This window comes from Bufo bufo, chromosome 2 (assembly GCF_905171765.1).
Source record: "Bufo bufo chromosome 2, aBufBuf1.1, whole genome shotgun sequence".
In the NCBI taxonomy this organism is placed as follows: Eukaryota; Metazoa; Chordata; class Amphibia; order Anura; family Bufonidae; genus Bufo; species Bufo bufo.
Genome location: NC_053390.1, coordinates 118,408,791 through 118,420,415, shown reverse-complemented (window position 1 = coordinate 118,420,415; position 11,625 = coordinate 118,408,791). Strand labels below are relative to the sequence as shown.

Below are 11,625 nucleotides of genomic sequence, written 5' to 3'. Positions count from 1 at the left end.
ACATCAATGCTAGAAATGCTCTATTCACATGTCCTACCTCAGGAGATGAAAGTTCCTAGTGGGCAAAAGGACCTTTCATGATGTCAGGAGCACATGATCAGTCACATGAGTGGGAGGAGTCAGGCTCCAGGCTGTGCAGGAGATTGTGTGGAAATGACTGCGCTTGCATGAAAAACTGCATTAGATAATCAAGACACTTGGTGTGAGGCTGCCGGGCCCCTTGTCAGCCCGGGCCCCGAAGCATCCGCTTCCCTGGTAGTTACGCCACTGCTGCCAGCAAAACATTCGGGGCACTGGTCAAAACATCCAGGGCTCAAGCCCCAAATGTTTTGACCTAACGACGCCCCTGGTTTATGGGTTATGTTTTGATGCCTACAAAAGTGACAATAAAGCTGGTTTTAGCCAATTTGCACCTAAATCTGCAGTGTTGGAGTGGCTTCTTAAGGTGGGCTAACCGTCTAAGTGGAGAAGACGGTGATCCTGGAGAGCTAAGTGACAGAGTTGTCACAGGGGATATTAGCATTTGGAGGAGGATCCCCTGAAAGATTCTGTATAAAACATTTCCGTGTAGATAACTAAAGTAATTTAAAATTACTGCCAAATAGAAATACCAATGACATGGACATGGGGGACATTTATCAAGTCTGCTATGCCAGTTTTGTGGCATAAAAAAAATTTGGTGAGTCTCACCACTTTTAGAAGTGGCGTGAAAAGTGGGCCAGGATATCAGATTAGAACCCCTTTAAGTCTCATTTAAGATGTGTGACATTTTAAAAAGTCACAAAAAAGTCGCATCTCCACATCAGGCAACCCCTGGTGTGCTTTTACAGACATAGGCTCACACCACATTGCACTTGTGGCAAATATATTATTAGGCTACTTTCACACTAGCGTTCGGAGCGGATCCGTCTGATGTTTCATCAGACGGATCCGCTCCGATAATGCAGGCGTTCGCATCCGTTCAGAACGGATGCGTCTGCATTAAAACTTAGAAAATTTTCTAAGTGTGAAAGTTGTCTGAGCGGATCCGTTCAGACTTTACATTGAAAGTCAATGGGGAACGGATCCGCTTGAAGATTGAGCCATATTGTGTCATCTTCAAGCGGATCCGTCCCCATTGACTTACATTGTAAGTGTGGACGGATCCGCTCGCCTCCGCACGGCCAGGCGGACACCCGAACGCTGCAAGCAGCGTTCAGGTGTCCGCTCACTGAGCGGAGCGGAGGCTGAGCGCTGGCAGGCGGATGCATTCTCAGTGGATCCGCCTCCACTGAGAATGCATTGGGGCCAGACGGATGCGTTCGGGGCCGCTCGTGAGCCCCTTCAAACGGTGCGCACGAGCGGACACCCGAACGCTAGTGTGAAAGTAGCCTTACTGTGCGCAATTTCATTAATTTGGCGCAACCTCGCAAAGCAAAGACAGACTTAAAACTGACACCAAAACCAGCGCAAATGAGAAATTCCCCCGTAATCAATAGAAAATGTAAAATATGTGATGGGAAATGATCTTCTCTTAGAACGTCTAGATTTCATCATATTAAGATTAGTCAGGAATGAATATATTTTAAGTCATCCCATAACCACATAATCTAATTTTCTTTGTAATTTACTGTAGGAGGTAACTTATTCTTTGTTATATCTCAGCTGCTGCAGAACATCTGTGGATGCTTTCTTTATACTATTTCTCTATACTAAGTAATATGAAATGCCCTTATCCTTTTTCTAAAGAAGGTCTGCAGCAGCTGAAGTATTATATTGTTTTGCAGGGAAAACACTACTAAAAAACACACATTGCAGCTGCTAAAAAACATCTTAAAGAAAAATACATCACTACAGGTCAGTTACTTAGTGGCTGGCATCTGAAGAGGAACTTCCTACAAAAGCACAGTTTTTGTGCTGATAATACCAGAGGTCGTCAGTCAAGTGAGCGTTGGTGACTTTTATCGAATATGCACCTCAGCACTTTGCAACACTGCTCTATAACTTTACGTGGTCTGATACTTTGTGGCTGAGTTGCTGAGGTTCCTGAATGCTTCTACTTTGCACTAATACTACTCACAGGTGATGGTGGAATATCTAGGAGGGAAGAAATTTCATGAATTGGCTTGTTGTAACGGTGGCATCCGATTACACTACCATGCTGGAATTCAGTGAGCTCTTTAGAATGGCCCATTATTTCACAAATGTCATAGCATCAGACTGTATGGCTAGAGGCTGGATTTTATACACCTGTGACAATAGGATTGAATGAAGCACCTGAATTCAATGATTAAGAAATGTGGCCCAATACATTTGTCCATACAGTGTATCTATCTGTCTTTTATCTTCACACTATGCAAGATATAATTTATCTATTGCCCATATATTATCTTTAATTCAGGGGTGCACCATCAATGAGGCCAGGTGAGGCGATCGCCTCAACCAGCACCAGTTAAGAAATTGGCATGGGGGGGGGGGGGGGGGGTGGGTGCCGTTTTAGTTTTCGCCTCAGGCAGCAGAAAGGCTAGGTGCACCCCTGATTCTATTACATAATTATCTATATATTTTGGAGACTCGCTCTGGTAGAGAGGATTAGCAGACGCAGTATAGAGGCAACAACAAGTTCTTTGGATCAAATAGTTCAGTGTTTTATTCACACTTTAGGCAAGTGACAAAACAAGCAGTCATATTCAAACAAAAAAGTCACCTTGCGGTGTTGGTGGCCATTCTGCCTCAAAGAGTCCTTGCTCATAGCAGCACCAACCTGTTTTCACGCCAAACAGGTAGCAAGCCTTCATCCAGACACAAGGCTCCCAGATACCAACACAGAAACATAGCTACTGAGCCCAGCTGCCTATTTAAGGACAGCCAGGAGCTGCCAAAATCCGGACTGGTATTTAAAATCTGGCCCGGTATTTGACCTTACCTGGCTGTAAATCAGCCCAGCAGCACATGCTGGGAAGAAAATACCTGTTTTCCTAGACCAAACCTCTCACTGTGTCACAATATCTATTAATCCTTTATTTAACTAACATCTATTTATCTATCTTACACCTATCCATTATCTATCTCTATCGTATATCGATCCATTTATTATCTAAGTATTGACAACTGTGAAAGTTTTTTCTATAAACCGTAGCTAGTCCCCCCCACTCCTGACGCTTGTGTGTGGTGCTGTCCATGGACTAGTGATGTCAGTAAAGGTGGATCACTTGCCCCTATATATAGCGCTCTCTTCAGTCCTTAGCATATCCTGGACTTCAGCACCATGGAGAGCTCCCGCAGGACCCTGCTCACACTGCTCAGCTCCACACTCCTCCTCCTGGTTCTCAGAGGCAGCTGTGAGGAGACAGACTACCTGGAGAGCAGATCTCTGGACTTCTACTCCCCCATAGACAACAACATCCACGAGAAGGAGCTGGTATGTGATGATCATTCTTCTCTGTTGTCCTAGACTGCTGGGGGATGACTTACTGGAATACTGACCCCAGTATCTCATACACATGCAGGTGTAAATACTCATTCTGATTGTGTGCCTAAACCAGAAGTATTGTCAGAGGTCAGTGAAGGGCTTCCGTAGGAGCAGAAGCTATATTTATTCATGTCTGATGAGTATATTGGGCAGTAAGCTCTGAGGTTTCTCCACTTGTTGCACTGATGTCCCTCTTCTGTGTTTCAGATTAATGCTTTGCAGGAAGTCTTAGAAAAACTCAAAAGTAAAAAGCTTCCATCATTTGAGAAGAAGTATGGACAAGTGCCCATGGTGAGTGGACCTTTCATGTACTGTGGTGATTATAGTCGCCTCAGTCGTGCTGGTCAATGTGACTTTACAGATCATTGTAGTATTCGATTCTGTATTATTGCTACACAATCCTGTTCATGTCTACATTATAGATCATGTGATGACTAGTACATATCCACTAGTATGATTATATAATATGAGTTACATGATCTCTCTCTCCTTCTTCTCATGTGTATATCTATACACAAACATGCTAGACCTACGCATAGAACACAAGTTGTTCAGCCTATAGATCGACCTGAGAAACTTTGCTTTGTAGTTGTAACTGTTTCTATGTTTAATCAGTTTAGACTCATTAGATGCTCCTTAATGCAGGAAACAATGTATCCAGCATACATACAGTATACAGGACGGTATTACATGTGCTGTATGTATAGGTTAATACAATATACAGTTTACACTTGAGGAGGTGACTTTGCCCCTGTAAAGAGTGTATTACTCCCTCTGTCTCGGTAGTATATTACTAACTATGGTGAGACAGCTCCTGACAAGACTAGACACGTCAATCAATATGTAGCCTGTGCCCAACTTATTAAGAAAACAGAAGTTATTACAAAGCATCTTTGTGAGATCATTGTAGATGCACCGCAGCAATTTCTAGTCCATAAAAAAACCTGGTAAAACCGCAACCTTAGCTTTTGTCACTTTATATTTCAGTGTTAAGAGCTGAATGAGTTAATAGCGTTAACATATTCCCTAGAGGAGACATATATGTGCTTGTTCAGAATGGAGCTCACTAACTTTTCTGTCTCAGACACAGACAGATGGATGATTAACCTATCATCTATATGTTTTTGGGGTGTGGTAGGAACGAAGAGTGTTCACAGCAAAAAACATCACAGGGAGAACATACAAACTCCATGCAGATGTTGTCCATGGTCGGATTTAAACCTAGTACCCCAGTGCTGCAAGGCACCAGTGCTAACCACTGAGCCACCATGTGAACTATGACATGTTCTTGTATATTTACTGGGTTCACTATAATAACTAGTGATAACTGGAATTTCCATGACAACTGGTGAAAACTGTGATCACTATAATGACTGCTGATGATAACTGGGATCACTGTGATGACTAAGATCATTATGATGACTGGTGATAATGGGGATCACCATGATGGCTGGTGATTACTAGGATCACTATGATAAATGGGATCAATATGATGATTGGGACGACTGAACTGGAATCACTATAATGACTGGTGATAACAGATCACTGTGATAACTGGTGATAATTATGATAACTGGTGATAACTGGGATCATTGTGATAACTAGGATCATCACTGTGATAACTGGGATCACTAGGATAACTGGTCATACCTGGGTTTACTATGATACTGGTGATAACTGGGATCACTATAATAACTGGTCAGAACTGTGATCGCTGTAATAACTGGGACCACTATGAAGACTGGTGATAACTGGGATCACTATGATAACTGGGTATAAATGGCAAACACTATGATAACAAATTGTGGGGACATCTTTTGTGAGGATGAGGACAATTTGTACTACAATAGATGAAAAAAACCTCTGGCTGTAAATTTCTGACCTATTTTTCTGTCACTAATGATCTGGATTTATGTCTGTTCTGAGTAGGACATGTGAATATGAAAAAAATGCCAGACGTATTTAAAAATTCATTTAATTAGATAATCATCTATTGTCTATGGACAGCTTCACCTTAATATTCCTTACACATGAGAAGAGCTGAATATGTTATTAAACTGTCTCATCATGATACAGTGCTGCATCGTGCCAGATGACAAACTCTGCTGTACTACATGACCAAACTCAGTTGTGCCACATCTGCAGCTTTCAGGGAAACCTAGTGGCTAATGTCCAGTTTCCATGCGCACATGGACATATTGAAATCAATGGGCCATTTATCTAAGGCACAGATGTGCCTAGTGCTTCAGGGTGAGAGCCCCTCTAGGTGAAGGGTAATTTAGCTGACAGAAAAACATTCTGAACAAGACCTCTATTATGCCTCATTCACACATCAGTGTTCGGTCAGTGATTTAGAGTGAAAACCAGGTTCGGCTCTAAACACAGAACAGGAGCGGATCTTTCCATTACACCTTATGTCTGTGGAGGCTCCAGTCCTGGTTTTGGCTCACAATCACTGATGGAAATCACTGACCAAAACACTGACGTGTGAATAGATCATTTAAAAAATGGCTACCTACACTTGATGACCCCATAAATGAAAAAGTGGCTGCACAGTGTCCATGATGCGGATGCCCATTTTTAGGATAATTGAAAATTCTGGCAGCCAAACCTTCACAGATCAAATACCTGTGTCATACAAATTCTATGTAACCTCTTGAACAAAAGAGATTTCTGTCCTGTATGTAGATGATGATGTGTAGACGGACTGTATTTGCAAAAAATTCTATAAAATAATTTGCTCACAACACAACGTATTAAATAATACTAATGATGCATGTTGTTACAGACAAATACAACGTTATATAGACATAGCAGTGCTGAATATGTATTTGAACTAATTGGGACATGTGCTTATGTAAGTTGTTGCAAACACCAAACTGGGCTCTGCTACATTTGCATGTTATTTTACTGCGGTATTACAATGTTATAAGAATGCCGATGTGTATGTTACTATTGCAGTGTGATGCAGGAGAACAGTGCGCTGTCAGGAAAGGAGCCCGTATCGGGAGGCTGTGTGACTGCCCACGACGGACTTCCTGCAATACATTTCTCTTAAAGTGTTTATGAGAAAATAGTGGAGACGAGGGACCTTCCCACCTGGTTCTATGGAGAGATGGAAAGCAGAGTGTGATTTTTACATGAAGTATTTTTTTTATTCCTGTTCAAGCTCTTACAGTTGTACTTCTGTTCCTCTATGTGCCTGTATGTCATTATTTTATACATATGATTCATAAATATATTTATAGCATGTACTCATGTGTAATAAAGGGTTTTTGTTAAAGATATCTCTTCTACCATAGTGCATATGGAGGCAGTGCTAGCGTCTGATTGGGAGAAAGAATACCCAGGAAAGTATGTGAATCAGCAGGGTTTTTCCGTGGACCGAATACAAGAAATGTCTTTTTTTTTTGCCCATATTTGATGCAGTTTTTGAGCTAAAGCCAGGAGTAGATTCAGAAGAAATTGGAAATATATAGGAAAAATGTATACTTCTCCTTCCTGCCGGACATAGTTCTGCATTTGGCATGAACAATTGCATAAAAAAACTCTGTGTGATTCCGGTCTTAAAGCGACAGAACACAATTAACAGATAGTCATTACAGTCGAGACAATGAAAATTTACAACTTTGCCTAAATCAATATTACAGGTGAACATGAGAAACTTTGTACTATATCTTATCAGAGTAAAATGATCCCCCCCCAACACACATACACTTCTAAAATAACTCTCTCTGATATTTATGAGGAATCCATCTTGTGAGACCAAGACGGGCTGCCTGCTCACTGAGGGATCAAATGACATAATCCCTTAGAAGTTGATAGAGAGGGGAGGGAAGTATATAGAGACATGACTCAGCAGCTAATAGTAAGTCTCTTATCTCACCCCAGCTGCTTTATTCCAAGCACTCCACCTCAGTACTTCTATATAATGTCCTATATGGTGCTTCAGAGTGAGAGTTAGAGAGCAGAACCTCCTGCCTGTGTGTACTCCATGGAGAGAAATGATGAGCAGCTAGTCTCCAGCAACCAGCTCAGGGACAACTGAGAATTTTAGATGAAGCAGAAAATGGCAAAAAAATGCCAGATATCAGTCATACAATGACCAGATATAGTGATATCACTCATGTATACACACAGCAACGTATTCTGAAATGTTATCTGTAATTTTAGGTATGTTTTAAGACTTTCACAGAAAGTTTGGAAATTGTTGTATCTATCACCACTCTTGAATGGCATATGAAGCCATTGTAAAGGGTCAGGTTGAAAGACTGCATTTGACTGTGTGTGACAAAATGACAATCCCAAATGAGTGAAGCAGAGAGAAAACCGCCTTGTATAGCAATGGTACTTCAGAGCTGTGTAGTATTAAGAGCAGGCCAGCAAATATTTCTTGATGATCCTTCATGTAGGTGCACCACTCTAGTGATATCCCTGGTAAAGGGACTCGGTCTGGCTTCAGTATATGTATAGTGGATTTCCCAGGGTTAACCTATATATAGATACGTCTTCTTACTGCACATGAATAGATAGACTCAGAAGAGAACAATGGTAAAGCATCTGATAGTTTGTAGAGCAATATATAACATTTTCTCAGAATTGATATGGTAAAGGAAAGATGAATAGAGTAGGAAGGGATGGAGAGTACTTAAAATTGATAAATAGCTCTGTTATTTCAGCTTCTTTAAAAGAGTTGTTCAGGATTGATGGCCTCTCCTAAGGATAGCTCAACACGCCTCACCCCTGCTTATTAGCTGTTACCTTGTATCTCTGTGCTGAAGGTGAATGGCTTCCATTACTGAAGCTGCAAGGTAAGATCTGATAAGAAGAGGGGTGCAGGGGGTCGGACCCTTGCTGATCTGATATTGAGGGCCTATCCTGAGTATAGGTCATCAATATTAAAATCCTCGGCAACCCCACTAAACATCAAAACTGTACAACCTAGGGCCCTGGCCTGAAGATAGCTCCTGGCATTTTATTGTAAGACCATCTTATGGTCAGATGTTTCCTGTGAAGTGACTCATTGTAACTTTTGGTCTGAGCTTAGGTAATGCATCAATGGTTTATATTACCCTCTCCTTGTTATGTAATGTATCCCTCGATGTCAGTCAGATATTTGCACTGCCATCCAGTACATCAGGCTTTAGCTGCAGTTTCGGTAGTATTATTCCATTACGATTCACTCTATGTTCACATATAAACCAATATGAGCGACATTTAGCATTGCTGTTTGAGAGACTCTTAGCACTAATGTCTCTAATGAATGAAGCTAACCCATTTGGAATCCATTAGCTACTAAAGTGATTTGGAGATACTGGTCCATTTGGGTAAATAAGTTTTATGTTCGTCTTGTTGTACAAGTGTCTGATTTAGCTGCTGCAGTATCTGAGTGACGTCTAAAATCCAATGTGATCTGATGTTTGTCCAGACTGACCATACTTACAATCTGATTAGGGCTATACAGCAAGATATGCAGTGTACCAAGTATCTGCAGCTGCATCCTCCTCCTCTCCCCTCCTCCTGAACTTCTAGCTACATTATTTTTCAGGGCAGTGAAGACTTATTAGTCTCTAGACATATAGACCCTAGAATACTGCAAGATGAGAAAGATGCCATTTTCCCTATTATTAAGTGTTGTCTATTCAGATGAACTGTACTCCTAAATTATGAATGAAAGGATAGGAATGATGGATAAGCGTTCAAGAGAACCTTTCATCACAAACTGCATCACAATTTGTAGGCAGCATGTTATAGGGCAGGAGATACTAAGCAGATTGATATATAATTTTATGGGGAAAAAACTTCAGTAAAACATGTAATTTGTACATTGGGAAGGCAGCAGGACACTGCAAAGGGGTTCAAAAATTCACTTTTTTTTGTGGTAAATGCGTTCCTGTATTTTTATGCACATTGTGTTAATAGGCTGTATCTACATCCACCACTGGATAGGGCTATTTCCTCTTCCGATGGAAAGAAGGTGTTAAAACAGTCTACAGTCAAAGTCTAGACAAAAGGAGTGAGTAGATCAGAAGGTTAGCTGAGAGTAAAGCCAGCCCTGGATCAATCACCAGCCAGAGCAAAGCAAAAGAAAAAGACATTATATACTTGAAAAGTATTCTAGTGTTAAGGAGAGGTGCGAATAGAAGCCCTGTGGAGATAAGCTAAGTAAGTGTAGAGGATTCCAGCCCTAGACGAGCTTAAACAAGGCAGAATGCAGATATTCCCACCATACTGAATCCTGCTGAGGAAACCTGCAGTAACTTTAACTGTGAGTATGGCAACCTGTACAAAAAGTGCAGAGCATAGTCTTACATTGGGGTCCAGCCCATGATTGCATAGTACAAGAGAAAGCATTGCTCCCCTATTTCTGGATCCTTATGCAACAGTCATCTAGAGAAGTGCAGTGTGAGGAAAGTTGCTTTAAAGAGACATCTTGGCTTACTAACCATTTATGCTGACGTGTAACCTGTGAAATCTGTGGAATTTGCATTTTGTGTACAAACTGATGTGCCTGAAATATTTGATTAAAGAACTGTTTTACTGCAAAACTGCCTCAGCATTGCCTCCAACACCGCTGTATCAATTCATCACAACCCTGAACCCCAGAACTGCAATGGTTCCCTCCCTGAAAACATTAATAAGCACTTATAAGCTTGCTGGTAATGGAATTGGAAGGGTGCAGAAAATATACAGAATCGCAGATAAACCCTACCTCCCCATGAGATCTCAGGTTTATTATATTCTAAGAGGTCATGCTCAACAGTATTTAATAGGGGTCATAATTATACTTATATAGCAAGGAAACAGGGGAAGTGAGCATTACACCCCAATATGGAATATCCTATATCCTGCCAGTCACAATTATTGATGGCCTTGAGGGAGTCCAGACAGTCAGACGTGATATGTATGATATTTTTGACAATTCCTCTAGTTTTCCTAAATCCTTTTCCATTTGGTGTATCCCTCCAGGAACATCAACCCTGTTACAAATCTTTGTGTCATCAGCAAAAAGACACACCTTACCATCGAGGCCTTAAAGATATTAAACAATATGGGTCCCAGAACAGATCCCTGAGGTACCCCACTGGTAACAAGACCATGGTCTGAATATACTCCATTGACTACAACCCTCTGTTGTCTGTCCCTCAGCCACTGCCTAATCCATTCAACAATATGGGAGTCCAAGCCCAAAGACTGCAATTTATTGATAAACCTTCTATGTGGGACAGTATCAAAAGCCTTACTAAAGTCTAGATAAGCGATGTCTACTGCACCTCCGCGCAGGGCCGGCGCCACCTGTAAGGCGACCTAGGCAGCCGCCTAGGGCGCAATTTAGCAGGGGGCGCCGGCCCTGTGCGGTTTTAAAAAAAAGCGTTGGTTAAGTGGCGGCCGGGCCGGTCCTGCTGCGTTTTTTTTTTAAAGTACGGCGGCAGGCCCTCCCTCGCACCGGGCGGCTGCCGCACTGCCCGGGCTGGCGCGTCTACGATTGTGCACAGCCCGGGCGCAGCCTGAAGAGAGGGACTGACAGGAGGGAAGCGCCTCTAATGTAGCGTGGCCGAGCTCTGTTCGGTCCACGGTACAGGAGCTTTTGTTTCCTGTACCCGGCCGGACTGACAGGAAGTGCTCACTTAGTGTGCACTTCCTTTCAGTCCGGCCGGGTACAGGAAACAAATGCTCCTGTACCGCGGACCGAACAGAGCTCGGCCACGCTACATTAGAGGTGGGGGGGAATGAGAGTGACAAGGGAGTGGGGGGGGAATGAGAGTGACAAGGGAGTGGGGGGGGAATGAGAGTGACAAGGGAGTGGGGGGGGGGATGAGAGTGACAAGGGAGTGGGGGGGGGAATGAGAGTGACAAGGGAGTGGGGGGGGGAATGAGAGTGACAAGGGAGGGGGGGGAATGAGAGTGACAAGAGAGGGGGGAATGAGAGTGACAAGGGAGGGGGGGAATGAGAGTGACAAGGGAGGGGGGGAATGAGAGTGACAAGGGGCAGGGTGAGAAAGAGAGTGACAAGGGAGGGGGGATAAGAGTGACAAGAGAGGGAGGGGGGAGAAGAGAGTGACAAGGGAGGGGGAGAAGAGAGTCACAAGGGAGGGGGGAGAGTGACAAGGGAGGGAGGGGGGAGGAGAGAGTGACAAAGGAGGGAGGGGGAGGAGAGAGTGACAAAGGAGGGA

The 11,625-nt window shown here is 42.8% G+C and overlaps 1 protein-coding gene across 1 annotated transcript; it reads left to right on the top strand.

The window, feature by feature from the left end:
• The first annotated feature begins 3,246 nt into the window (after positions 1–3,246).
• CARTPT (CART prepropeptide) lies at positions 3,247–9,954 on the top strand. Its single transcript, XM_040420193.1, has 3 exons — positions 3,247–3,400; positions 3,659–3,742; positions 6,413–9,954. Exons 1-3 carry the CDS (start codon positions 3,248–3,250, stop codon positions 6,518–6,520), a joined length of 345 nt encoding a protein of 114 aa, XP_040276127.1. The 5' UTR covers position 3,247; the 3' UTR covers positions 6,521–9,954.
• Positions 9,955–11,625: the final 1,671 nt, after the last annotated feature.